Source organism: Rana temporaria, chromosome 1 (genome assembly GCF_905171775.1).
Source record: "Rana temporaria chromosome 1, aRanTem1.1, whole genome shotgun sequence".
Lineage (NCBI taxonomy): Eukaryota > Metazoa > Chordata > Amphibia > Anura > Ranidae > Rana > Rana temporaria.
Genome location: NC_053489.1, coordinates 677152999 through 677167848, shown reverse-complemented (window position 1 = coordinate 677167848; position 14850 = coordinate 677152999). Strand labels below are relative to the sequence as shown.

Genomic DNA, 14850 nt, shown 5'->3' with positions numbered 1-14850 from the left:
ATCCTGTCCTTAAGAGCTGCTTCCTGGAGGCTCTTAACCCAGTGTGTGCTGGAATCTCTGTAGTCAGGGGTGGAGGCTCTTTCCCAAATTTGTGAACCTAGCCTTAAATGGAATAGATTTCCCTATTCCCTAATATTAAATTGCTATTGGTTCCCAGATATACGGGTAGTGTGTCCAAAGAGACTCAGATATGGTGAGAATATTTTGATTTTGTTTCATTTAACTGGTTCCCACCTGTCTACAGAACATTTACTGCAGGTAGGCTGTACAAGCATGCCCCCTGCTGATCTGCACTGTCACTGGCAAATGATTTATGGCTGAGACCTGCTGATCGGCTGTAGCCAATCACAGTACATAGTCCTGTGTTTACAAACACACAGGTCTCTTCACACAGATCAACAATCTGGCTGTTTCTTTTCCCTGTAAAGCAGGGAGAAAATACAACCAATTCTGTTATGCCACGTACACGCGATCGGTCAAACCGATGAGAACGGTCTGATGGACCGTTTTCATCGGGCCAAACCGATCGTGTGTGGGCCCCATCGGTTATTTATCCATAGGTTAAAAAAAGCAATCTTGTTTTAAATTTAACCGATGGATACTTAACCGATAGAAGAAAAAAAAAACGATCGTTAGTAGGCACAACCATCAGTTAAAAATCCATGCATGCTCAGAATCAAGTTGACGCATGCTTGGAAGCATTGAACTTCGTTTTTTTCAGCACGTCGTTGTATTTTACGTCACTGCATTCTGACACAATTGTTTTTTTAACCGATGGTGTGTAGGCACGACTGACCATCAGTCAGCTTCATCGGTTAACCGATGAAAACGGTCTATCAGACAGTTCTCATCGGATGGACCGATCGTGTGTACGCGGCATTAGTGAAAGCAGCACAGATTACACAAATTACATTTGTAGGTTCTCAAATGATATCACCTGTGATGTATTTCAGTTATCTTGCAAACCTGGCCTGTTAGTGGGTCCTGAGGACAGGAGTTGAGAACCACTGGCATAGGGACTAATTGAGAGGGTTCCTAAACCACTTTACACTACTCTTGTTGCAAGTGCATTTGCTTTTCAAGCCAGCTCAAGTCATGGACACTGTATAGTACAGACCTCTGCAATCAATACGGGTTTCATAACCCATCTACTGCTAGGGTCTGCCATTCTAATGCAATACTCCTAACTGCTTCTACAAATACTGCCTGCAGGTTATCTGACTGAATTAATCCTGCCATCCCCTGCTAGGCAGAACTCTGTATTTACTTTAACACAAGTTTAAGCCATCTATGGAAATAATTAGCCGCTCAAGTTCAACTTCTTTATTTAAATGGTCATACATATTACAACCCCCCATTTTCTCTTGTTACAAATCAATATTTGTAAAATGACCTCTCACCTATTTCACATATAAAGAGAACTCTGCTAATTACTTTACATCTCAAAGGGATCATTATGATTTCTTCACATCTTAAAGGGACTTCATCCTTCACTGTGTGCCAATGTAAGGGCCCCAACTAAGCCGGAAGAAGAACCCAATACATAGTTTAGTTGTGTGTGTTAACCCTGACAAACTTTCTGAAGCTTAGTCTCTTCTAAATAAGGATTTACAAGTGAGCTAGCCTTGTGTTTTGTCAGTCCTCTTTGCTCACTTGGGAAATATCTCTTGACGTGAGAGCTATCGTTTATACCTTCAGTCCTAAAGGATGGGTCTGCATGTCCTAAATGTGTACTGTACTGTGTCGCATTGTTCCTTTGCTGCACTACCTCGTTTATTGATAGTTTTGGTTAACTGTGTCCTTTGCCTGCTATACTATTCTTTGATCTTAATACAACCTAATCCTTTATTGTTCAAGTGTGTGCGTATTTTTCTTTGTGTGACAGCCAGGAAACTACCTATCCGCGTTACTTTGGTGGTGTCAACAGGGGTGGTGAACCCACATATTCTGGCGGCTCATGTGGGGTAGTGCTACACAAAAATAAGAAAATTATTTCTGAAAACACCAAAGCACTACCCCTGAAACCAAAACCTTCTATTTTTTCAAGGGAAGCCAGGCACTTAAAAAGTGTAACCTAAAATAGAGGCCCTATCAACATATAATGGAAATCAATAAACACCCCAAATGAATGAAAACCCCAAAATAACTGCCCTCTGAACGGATCTGCAGAATTCACCTTGAACTCATGGGAGAGAAAAAAAACTGAACCTCATTCCTATTTGTAACACTTAGATTGTATAGTCTTGTATGTGGACATTTAAATAATAATAATAATAATATCTGATTTCAGGTTCCGGTATCTCGGTGCTCAGATCCCTGTCTACCTGGCAGCAGAAAAAAGTTTGGTTCTTCCATCCATAAATGCTGCTATGAGTGCGTCTCGTGTCCAGAAGGAGAGATCTCCAACATTTCCGGTAGAGTTTGTATTTGTATACTTGCTGCTACTTCAATTACTACTTCAAAAATACTGAATTTCTCCTTTATCCTCATTTTTTTCTGACAGCATCAATAGGTATTTTTGCACATTATAATTAAAAGATAAGTTCACCTTTACAAAAAAATAAATACATGCACATTTGTTGCATGTAAAAAAATATGCATTTTTTTTTTATAATGGACCTCTAGGGCCTCGTACACACGACTGGATCTGTCCACTGAAATTGGTCCGCTGACCAGTTTCAGCAGACATGTTTGGTCGTGTGTACGTCCGACCGGACAATTTTCCGGCGGATCGGACAGATTTCCAGCGGACAAATGTTTCTTAGCATGCTAAGAATCATGTCCGCTGGAAGCCTGTCCGTCGGACATGTTCGGTCGTCTGTACAGACTCACCGGACATGTCCGATCGGCCGCCATCCCTCGCATGCGTCAAAGTGATTCGATGCATGCGTGGAAGCATTGACCTTCCAGGGTCGCGCACGTCGCCGCGTCATCGTCACGGCCACGTCGCGACACGTCACCGCATTTGTTTTCCGCGGGGATTTTGGTCTGATGGTGTGTACAGCCATCAGACCAAAATCCGGCAGCGGACATGTCCGATGAAAACGGTCCGCGGACCGTTTTCATCGAACAGATCCGCTGGTGTGTACGAGGCCTAAAGCATTGCACCTAAGATCAGTAGATCATGGGTGTAATGCCACGGTCCTGAAAACTGTCTGTGTATTTGTCTGGCTGTACCTTCGATGGGACTAGGAAGTTAGGCCTTGTACACATGATCGGTTAAACAGAGGACAACAGTCTGATGGACCGTTTTCATCGGTCAAAACCGATCGTGTGTGGGCCCCATAGGTTATTTAACCATCGGTTAAAAAAAAGCCAACTTGCTTTAAATTTAACTGATATATACCTAACCGATAGGTCAAAACCGATCGTTAGTAGGCACGACCATCGGTTAAAAATCCACGCATGCTCAGAATCAAGTCGACGCATGCTTGGAAGCAATGAACTTAATTTTTTTCAGCACGTCGTCGTGTTTTACGTCACCGCGTTCTGACACGATCGGTTATTTAACCTATGGTGTGTGGACGCGACGGAACATCAGTCAGCTTCATCGGTTAACCGATGACAACGGTCCTTCAGACTGTTCTCATCGGATGGACTGATCGTGTGTACGCGCCTTTACACTGTGACAGAAAGCAATTATCTTTAATACAAGTTTTATTTCCTGCAACAGGGTAGTGTCTGTGATGTTTTAACACCAAGTATAGACAGACAGCAAGGAGCTTAAACATGAGCCTGGTGTTTATTCAGGAGAATCATCTTACAACATATCACACCAGATCACATGACTAAAACTGTTAACCGTTTCCTAACATGCATAAGAAACTAGGCATTTTAAATTTAACTTGAAGTATACACATCATTACATCTTCCCTCTCAAGTATGAAACATTTAATATGAGACAAAGTCCCTCCATATTTTTGGTTTAATAGCTCGACCATAGAGAGAAAAAGTAACGGCTGGCTCATCACTCGTAGGATTGGTGTCCAGTTGAGTCACTCCCAGCATTATAATTTGCTGATACATTTTTGCTGTCCTCTGTATCCTCAGTAGACTCAATATTCGTGTTTAGAACTTCTGTGCCATCATGGGCTTGTTCTTTATCTCTATTGTCATCTGGTTCCTCTAATGATGTATTCGCAGCAGTGTCTGGACGAAGATGACGCCTGTTTCGTCTCAGTTTCTGTCCACACTTGGTCTCGATTATATATGATTTTGGTGAATTGGCTTCTTTGATAATTCGAGCAGGTTCCCATGTATTCCCAAGTACTCTGTGTCACACAGCTTGCCAAGCAGAGAGTGGACGAAGAGTTTGTAGATCTATCTGTGACAGACTCAGCGGGGACAGAGGCTTTTGGAGGGGACTCTTGCCTTGCGATCATGGGCCCTGGCATTTGGGGGAACGGTGCTCTTTGTGAGCTGTATGCCTGGGGACCCTGTATCTGCCATATTATAGTGATGCCTTCATAATGTTGGTACTCATAGAATGGCATAGAGGGTCAGAATCAGCCTCAAAGGGCATATTGAACACAACACTGATTGAGGCTAACCTAAAAGTCCTAATGAAGTGGTATCTTGTCCCACTAAGAATCGCCAAAATCTACCTGAGTGCTTCACCTCTGTGCTTTTGTAATTGCGGACACATTGGATCCATGCTGCACACATGGTGGGATTGTCCCAAGATTAGAGGACTCTGGAATAGAGTTTTCCAAGCTATTAGGAAAATTACAGACAGACCCTTTCTTAAGACTCCTCAAATAGATGTCCTTAACTTTCCTAGCCCCGGGACACCGAAATTAGCCTCATTACGTTTATCCTCCTTGGGACCAAGCTGACAATTGCCCAAGCCTGGAAGCAACCTTCTGTTTCCTTTACCTTGGTTAAGAAGAACATTTCATGGATATTGGCCCAGGAAAAGACAGTGAGCATCCTCTTGGATACTGTTGACAAACATGATGCCATCTGGGAACCCTGGATTAGATACATATCTCTGACACCTACCACCTCTCCCCCTTCTGGATCCACATAGGGAAGCGAGTATCACACCGTCTAAGTTTTCTGTGCTCGCCTCTATTCCTTTTCCCTTTTCTTGTCTTTTCTTTCCTTCTTTCCTTCTTCTCACTCTCTTCTTTTCTTGGGTCTCTATTCGGACTTTCAGTTTTGCCTTGTTATGTTTTTCCATGTTACTCTAAAGGTTGAGACACAGGACTCTCCCATAGAGACACAACTATACCCCTTGTCTGTCCTGAGAGGCATTACGGTTATGTAGCCAACTCTGACTGCAGTCCAGCCAAAACCTTGACCTTCAGCGTACCATCTCCTTGCCAGTAGACACCCACATATATGTATCCCTCTGGCTCACAACTGACAGTCAGGGTGTCTCGACACTGCCATCACACATGGTGTACCTATTTTCTCTTTTCCTACTGGCACATCTGCCATCACACCTGTGGTCTAAAATAAGGTTAATACAAGTTCTCTACCCACAGTTAGTTGGACCTTTTGAGCCAACTCAAGGATGACCATCCACACAACCACCTTTCAGAAACGTTGCAATAGATATTGGTCTATCCTATTATCGTTGTCTATCTAATCTATAACAAAAAATGTTGTTTTTATTTCCCATCCTCAGGGGGGCTTCCCCCCACTCCCTGACACAGCTAGATACCTTGAGGGGTGTTGGGAGTGGGGTGTCATCTCCTCCTACAGTGTATACAGACGTAATAGACACACCACTGAGGGTATGTTAGATCTCGTTGTATACTAAAGCTTTGTTTGATGCAGCCTGTTATTGTGTATATGATGCAACATATTAACCTGTACCTGTGTTAACATGTTTTCACTGAAAATGTCATAAAAATTATTGAAAGTAATAAATAAATCAGTGTCCCTGGTCACCACCACACCAGGTATATGATGCACTGGTGACTTTTTGTCCATCAGTTCTACCTAAAAACTGAACTTTGAATTCTTCCATCTGTTCCTCCTTCACAGTTATTAGTTTTTTTTCCCACTTGTCTCAAATTATTAGATTTTAAGCACTTATGAGTAAGTCCCTCATAACCCTATTGTATTTTATGGTATTGAAACTGTACTGTCTCCCTTTCTATTGTAAAGCTCTGCACTAGACACAACACAAGACAATTTATTTCCTCAGAAGCTCTGACCCAGATACTCATTGTGTTTGTATTCTTCTTCCTGCAGACAGTGAAAACTGCATGAAATGTCCTGATGATGAATGGCCAAATGAGAAGAAGGATCGGTGTGTTCCAAAATTGATGGAATTTCTCTCCTACACTGATGATCCAATTGTTGCAGCATTTTCAACTGTCTCCATTCTCTGTTTTCTTCTGACTGGTTTAATATTGGGGATATTTATACATTACCGGGACACCCCCATTGTTAAAGCTAATAACCGGAACCTGAGCTATCTTCTCCTGGTCTCCATCATGTTGAGCTTCCTCTGTGTCTTCTTGTTCCTCGGACGTCCAGTAGATATAACCTGCATGCTGCGTGTAACCTCTTTTGGTGTCATCTTCTCAGTTGCCGTCTCTTCTCTACTTGCCAAAAGTACCATGGTGTGTATTGCTTTCAAAGCCACCAAACCTGGGAGTCCCTGGAGGAAATGGATGGGAGCCAAACTGCCCTATTGTATCATTTGTGTCTTCTCACTGGTTCAAGTAATAATCTGTGTCACTTGGTTGTCTATTTCTCCCCCCTTCCAGGATCAGGACACTCACTCTAATCAGGGGAAGATCATCATTCAGTGTAATGAGGGTTCAGTTATCGGCTTCTACTCTGTCCTGGGATATATGGGGCTTCTGGCAGCTGTGAGCTTCATTATAGCTTTTTTAGCCAGGACATTACCGGACAGTTTTAATGAGGCCAAGTACATCACCTTCAGCATGCTGGTGTTCTGCAGTGTCTGGATTGCCATGATTCCGGCCTATCTGAGCACCAGAGGGAAATACATGGTGGCTGTGGAGGTGTTTGCTATAATGGCATCAAGTACTGGACTTCTTGGCTGTATATTTTTCCACAAATGTTACATAATTCTGTTCAGACCTGACCTGAATACAAAAATAGTTATCCACTAATATTTATGGAGGAACACTGGGTTACCAGAAGTTATAGCTTTATCTCTATTATTGTAAATTTTTGTATTTTGTTAGCATATTCAGAATGAACTTTGTTACAATTAAACTTTTAATAATTACCTCTCCGGTAGATGGTGAGTCTAATTTTTGTTCTTTTGAAGAACTAAGGACACCGCTGGTATCTGACACTTTGGGTTTGTTGGAAACTTTGTCCCCTGCTGGGTGTTGTGGTTCCTCCCACCGGCTGTTACATCACTACAGAACAAAGTAGTCATTTAGTGAGGAGGAACCACAGACTCCAGAGGGGAACAAAACCATCACAAAGTGTCAGATACCAGCACCACCCATCACTCTTCAAGATGGTAAGAATTTCACCCACCCTCCAGAAAGGTAATTATTAAACAAGTTCTTTTATAAGCTGCTTGTAATGTCATTTTTTAGTGTCAGTGTCACTTGAATGTATTAATATAGCTGGATACATCTGCATACAATAATAAATATAATTTATTTGGCTTGGTGTATTCCATAATAATTGTTAATATTGTAAAAGTGAAAACTTCTGCGCTACTAATGAGTAGGGATGAGTAGGGACATTGCCTGTTCGCCTATTCGGCGAACAAAGAACAATTAGGGGAGTTTGCGGCAAATTCGAAAAGCCACAGAACACCCTGTTAAAGTCTATGGGAGAAATCTAAAGTGCTAATTTTAAAGGCTAATATGCAAGTTATTGTCCTAAAAAGTGTTTGGGGACCCGGGTCCTGTCCCAGGAAACATGTATCAATGCAAAAAAAAGTTTTAAAAACGGCCGTTTTTTCGGGAGCAGTGAATTTAATAATGCTAAAAGTGAAACAATAAAAGTGGAATATTAGTTTAAATTTCGTACCTAGGGGGGGTGTAAAGTTAGCATGTGAAATAGCGCATGTTTCCCACACATAGAACTGTCCCTGCACAAAGTGTCATTTCTGAAAGGAAAAAAAAGTATTTTAAAACCGTCTTTGCGGCTATAATGAATTGTCGGCTCTGGCAATTCAGAGCGAATTCATTCATAACAAAAAAATAAATAAATAGCGTGGGGGTCCCCCCAAATTCCATTACCAGGCCCTTCAGGTCTGGAATGGATATTAGGGGAACCCCACCGTCAATTTAAAAAAAAATGACGTGGGGTTCCCCCCAAAATATCCATTCCAGACCCTTCAGGTCTGGTGTGGATTTTAAGGGGAACTCCACCCCAAATTGAAAAAAAATGGCGTGGAGTTCCCCTCAAAAATTCACACCAGACCCCTTATCCGAGCACGTTAACCTGGCCGGCCGCAGAAAAGAGGGGGGCTCAGAGTGCGGCCCCCCCTCTCCTGAACCGTACCAGGCCACATGCCCTCAACATGGGGAGGATGTCCCCATGTTGATGGGGACAAGGGACTCATCCCCACAACTCTTGCCCGGTGGTTGTGTGGGTCTGCGGGCGGGGGGGCTTATTGGAATCTGGAAGACCCCTTTAACAAAGGGGACCCCCAGATCCTGCCCCCCCCATGTGAATTGGTAATGGGGTACATTGTACCCCTACCATTTCACGAAGCAAGTGTAAATAGTTTAAAAAAAACACACGCACACCGTAGAAAAAAGTCCTTTATTAATAAAAAAAAATCCAGCGGTGACACTCGTTCCCAGCTTCCTGCTCCAACGTTGTCTGTATCCAGCGACGGGTGCGGGTGATCTCCAGTCCAGCGATGAGAAGATCCATCCATCCAGAGCGCAGCATCGCTGACCTCCTCTCACCGCTGGATACAGCCCAGCGAATGAGCGGCTGAAGCTGTGACATTTCTTATATAGGGGAGGCGGGCCACCCGTCACGTGACCCCGCACCCTCTGACGCACCCTCTGCTACATCACTGGGTAAGCCCAGTCTTCCCCCTTGCTGGGGGAAGACTGGGTTCCCCTTAAAATCCACACCAGACCTGAAGGGTCTGGAATGGATATTTGGGGGGAACCCCACGTCATTTTTTTTTAAATTGACGGCGGGGTTCCCCTTAATATCCATTCCAGACCTGAAGGGCCTGGTAATGGAATTTGGGGGGACCCCCACGCTATTTTTTTTTTTTTTTATGAATGAATTCGCTCTGAATTGCCAGAGCCGACAATTCATTATAGCCGCAAGTCCGGTTTTAAAATACTTTTCTTCCTTTCAGAAATGACACTTTGTGCAGGGACAGTTCTATGTACGGGAAACATGCGCTATTTCACATGCTAACTTTACACCCCCCCTAGGTACGAAATTTAAAGTAATATTTAACTTTTATTGTTTCACTTTTAGCATTATTAAATTCACTGCTCCCGAAAAAACGTCCGTTTTTTAAAACTTTTTTTGCATTGATACATGTTTCCTGGGACAGGACCCAGGTCCCCAAACACTTTTTAGGACAATAAATTGCATATTAGCCTTTAAAAATAGCACTTTAGATTTCAAACGTTCGAGTCCCATAGACTTTAATAGGGTTCTAAAGTTCACACGAACATGGTGTGTTCGCAAGTTCTGGTGCGAACCGAACAGGGGGGTATTCGGCTCATCATTACTAATGAGTAAAGAAAGTGATATATAGAATAATAAAATATGATGATCCAGAGCAGCAGTATCTAATAGTGTTCACTGTACACAAAAATAAAATTCAATAAAATGGTTATAAGCGCTCAGGACAAAATCCCTGCAGATTCTCCTAAAAGGTGTTGATCCACAAATAAAGTGTAATGGTGACACAAAAAAGTGATTAAAAAAAATGTCCTAAACATAAATGTCCTCCTATGACAAATATTGAAGGGATGATTTCAAATTCTTCCCTAGAGTTTGTGACTTAATGCAGGTGTGTGTGTCACAATAGAATCCGGGCCCAGTCTCCCAAAACTCTCACCTTAGTGCCACTAAAGAGTGCATGTAGTATGGGTGTAAACGTCTCCAGGAGGATATTGTCCAGTTCTCTCCAGGTCCTTTCCAGTGTTGTATATATCAGCCACTCGCCCTTATTGGTCCCACTGGTCCCAGAGGATCCAATAACCTAATAGGTGCTCAGTGCACCATATGGATAGGAGAGGAAAAGGAGAAAAGGATGCCTCCAATGGTGAAATATTGACTAAAAGATATATAAACTTTATTGGTGTAGCGTGTGGACTCTTACATTCAGATAAAAAGGATGAGCATAAATATAAACAAGACGTGGCGTTTGCAGCGCCGTCTTACGTCTCCTCCAGCTACTTCTGGTTTGTGTCAGTCTCACGTGATCCCGGGATCACGTCCCCATTGAGACAAAACGTTGGGAAGTGACGTTCTGATGTCACCGCGTCACACGATCAGACCCGGAAGATATGGGCTGCATGTTCGAGGAGCCGGCCGGCTTGATTGTTGATGTTTTTATGCCTGCATCATTTCTCATTGATGTAAGTGCACATTTTTTATGACCTATTAACCACTTAACCCCCAGACCATATTGCTGGTCAAAGACCAGAGCACTTTTTGCGATTCGGCACTGCATCGCTTTAACTGACAATTGCGCGGTCGTGCGGCGTGGCTCCCAAACAAAATTGGCGTCCTTTTTTCCCCACAAATAGAGCTTTCTTTTGGTGGTATTTGATCACCTCTGCGAATTTTGTGCTATAAACAAAAATAGAGCAACAATTTAAAAAAAAATGAATATTTTTGACTTTTTACCCTAATAAATATCCCCCAAAAATATATCAAAAACTATTTTTTTTCCTCAGGTTAGGCCGATACGTATTCTTCTACCTATTTTTCTAAAAAAAAATCGCAATAAACGTTTATTGATTGGTTTGCGCAAAAGTTATAGCGTGTACCTAGTAATGGTGGCGATCAGCGATTTTTTTTCAGTACTACAACATTATGGCGGACACTTCGGAGACTTTTGACACATTTTTGGGACCATTGGCATTTTTATAGCGATCAGTGCTATAAAAATGCATTGGATTACTATAAAAATGCCACTGGCAGGGAAAGGGTTAACACTAGGGGGCGGGGAAGGGGTTAAGTATGTTCCCTGGGTGTGTTCTAACTGTAGGGGGGAGTGGCCTCACTAGGGGAAATGACTGATCGCTGTTCATACATTGTATGAACAGACAATCAGGCATTTATCCTCCTGACAGGACCGGGAGCTGTGTGTTTACACACACAGCTCCCAGTCCTCGCTCTGTAACGAGCGATCGCGGGGTGCCCGGCGGCGATCGCGCCCGCCAGGCACCCGCACGGAAGTCAGGGCCGAACGCCCCCCAAGTGGCGGCTAAGAGAGTCGACGTTATTGTACGGGCTCTCGCGCAGGGGAGCCGACCTGCCGCCGTAGAACTGCGGCGGCTGGTCGGGAAGTAGTTAAAACTTATACGGATGTTATGCTATGTGAGTTTCCTCCCTTTTTTATGGCATATCCTGCATCGGTATACCGTATAAGGCACATAATACAGTAAACGTTCTTTAGTGAAGAGTCCCCTGTGGATGTTAACACTATATGCATCTCCTGATCTCCTATAACTAAGAGATCATGGCCTTTTGGTAAGCGGCAGTGTGTTACTGTGGTGGAGGCATTTTCTATCATCACTTCTTCTGGATGCTGTGGATTTATGTGCACTTTGGAGAATATTTAAAGTTGACCATATTTGTGTTTATGTTATATGGACTTCACGGTGGATTGCAGATGACTGTTTATTGGTCAGACTGTTTCACCATATACACCAGGACTTGTTCACAATTTTTGACAGCTTATTGAGGTTCATTGACCTTGATTTTTTCTGTACACGTTGTGCTGATTTCAGCACAACACATTATCACTTATTTACTAGCGCAGCTTTCTTCTTTTTTGCCTATTGTGTTTAATGTTGTATAACATTTTTAGTTGCGGCTTGTTGCTATTTTGAATGAGCGCAGTATTTTTCTTTACCATAACATTACACAACACTGCATATAAAATAAGATTAATTCCAGATGCTTTTATCATCTTATGCCGCATACACGACCGTTTTTGGTCGTGAAAAACGGTCGTGTGCATGCTCCAGAGCATTTTTCTCGACGAGCACCTGCTCTAATTTTTTCTCATCGTTTTTCAAGCCGTCGGTTTTCACGTCGTGAAAAATGATTGTGTGTAGGCTTTAACGAAAAAAACACGCATGCTCAGAAGCAAGTTATGAGACAGGAGCGCTCGTTCTGGTAAAACTAGCGTTCGTAATGGAGATAGCACATTCGTCAAGCTGTAACAGACTGAAAAGCACAAAGACTGAAAAGCGCGAATCGTCTCTCACCAAACTTTTAATAACACATGGTAACACGAAATCAGCAAAAGCAGCCCAAAGGGTGGCGCCATTAGAATGGAACTTCCCCTTTATAGTGCCGTCGTATGTGTTGTACGTCACCGCGCTTTGCTCGAGCATTTCCTTTCACGATGGTGTGTAGGCAAGGTAGGCTTGAGAGGTATCACGTCGAGAAAAACATCGTTTTTTTTCAATGACATGAATAACGGTTGTGTGTAAGCGGCATTAGTCTCCAACCCTAATACTTCCCTGCAAGAAATACAATATACTATATCCCAGTTCAATGCTTTCTCTCAGGCCTAGTACACACGAGAGGATTTATCCGCGGATACGGTCCAACGGACCGTATCCGCGGATAAATCCTCTCAAGGATTTCCACGGATTTGGATCCGATGGAGTGTACTCACCATCGGATCGAAATCCGCGCCGAAATCCCCTCGCGATGACGTGTCGCGCCGTCGCCGCGATGACGCGGCGACGTGCGCGACGCTGTCATCAAAGGAATTCCACGCATGCGTCGAATCATTACGACGCATGCGGGGGATCCCTTCGGACGGATCGATCCGGTGAGTCTGTACAGACCACCGGATCGATCCGCTGGTTCCGATTCCAGCGGATAGATTTGTAGACATGTCTACAAATTTTTATCTGCTGGAATTCGGAAATATCCACGGATAAATATCCGCTGGAATGTACACACCATAGAATCTATCCGCTGAAACCGATCCGCTGAGATTTTTCAGCGGATGGATTCTATGGTGTGTACGGGGCCTTAGTATAAACTGAACAAAACTGAATCCTAAATATTAAGCCTTCACATACCCCCAGTACTAAAATCTCACTACTGGAGATGGGCCAAACACACCCCTTTGCGGGTCACAGTAGAACTTTTGAACAGGGGGAAAGTTTGGCCCTGAACCGTAAACTCCATTAAAGTCTATGGCAGGGGTCTCCAAACTATCTAAACAAAGGGCCTGAAAACATGACCTGTTGGTGTGCCTTGAGGACTGGAGTTGGGAAACACTGGGTTATTTAACCTTCGGTTAAAAAAAAGCAAACTTGCTTTAAAATTAACCTATAGATTGGTTAGTATGCAAAACCATCGGTTAAAAACCCACGCATGCTTGGAAGCATTGAACTTCGTTTTTTTCAGCACGTTGTTGTGTTTTACGTCACCGCGTTCTGACACGATCGGTTATTTAACCAATGGTGTTTAGGCGTGACGGACCATCAGTCAGCTTCATCGGTTAACCTAAGACAGCAGTCCTTCAGACCGTTGTCCTCTGGTTAACCTATCGTGTGTACGAGGCTTCAGACCAAATTCCGACCATCCAAAATGCGGTGACGTAAAACACTACGACGAGCCGAGAAAAAATAAGTTCAATGCTTCCGAGCATGCGTCGACTTGATTCTGAGCATGCGTGGGGTTTTTCTCCGTCGGAGTTCCACACAGACGATAGGAATCTCCTATCGTTTTTTTTTTTTTTCATCGGAAAAAAATAAAACATGTTCTATTTCTAAACACCGACGGAAAAAAAGTCAGATGGGGCCCACACACGATCGGAATTTCTGATGAAAAAAGTCCATTGGAAATTCCGATCGTGTGTACGCGGATCATCTGTGCAAGCAAAGGCTTTGGCTGGGCTATAGCCACATGCCACAAAGCCACTCATATTATTTTATTTATTTATTGAATAATTGATTGAAATAAACCTAAGTGATGTATTGATCTGCTTTATGTACTGCACCTTATAAGGACCAAGTGTCCATAAGCATCAATAGTTGGACACCAATATCAAACTAGGGCTGCATTGTGTACAATGAACATCACAATGCAATTGTATCAATTATTTGCATAGTGCTAGTTTTATGAAATATAATAAAATTGATGTTATTATTATTGTTTCATTTATTTGTATCTTATTACTATTAGCCTAAACTAAACAAGGGAATGAATAGTTAAAGTGAAGAGACACAATACGTCTTGTATGAGGAGAGTTTGTATTGGAAAGCAGATGGTGATCGGTAAATTCAGCGTCTGTTTCCTGGGGGAATCCGGCAGAAACTTTCATCCAATAAAATCTCAGGTTTCTTCTTTGGTGACTTAGTTGTTCTATTCTGAATGGAGCGGTCCCACCCCTGTAATCATGTGTCGTCTTGTGGACGTCTCTGGTGATCGCTCAGCTCAGGTGTCAGTAGTCCCGGGAGAACGGCACACAGAAGGTTTAGAATCCTCTAAAAATGAAGAATGATGTCACCGGCTTTACTATTCTCTACAATCTGATGCAATGTGTGAGATATTGTTTTCTCTCAGTCCTCATATGGCGATAAGCCTCCAGAATATGACCTATCAGGGGAATCCAACACAACAGTGATAGCAAAAGATTTTACTGTATAAGACACAAGAAATACAAAATTCTAAATGTGTCTCTAAACTTTCATCCAATAGAAGAATGTC

General features: G+C 42.8%; 1 protein-coding gene across 1 annotated transcript; it reads left to right on the top strand.

Moving 5' to 3' along the window:
• Positions 1-2331: 2331 nt before the first annotated feature.
• On the top strand, positions 2332-7144 carry LOC120925078 (vomeronasal type-2 receptor 26-like). Its single transcript, XM_040335957.1, has 2 exons — positions 2332-2414; positions 6205-7144. The coding sequence occupies exon 2, from the start codon at positions 6219-6221 to the stop codon at positions 7095-7097; it is 879 nt and encodes a 292-aa protein (XP_040191891.1). The 5' UTR covers positions 2332-2414; positions 6205-6218; the 3' UTR covers positions 7098-7144.
• Positions 7145-14850: the final 7706 nt, after the last annotated feature.

Excerpts from the sequence above, each read along its gene's own strand:
- LOC120925078 (XM_040335957.1), top strand. The coding sequence starts at position 6,219 with ATGAAATGTCCTGATGATGAATGGCCAAATGAGAAGAAGGATCGGTGT.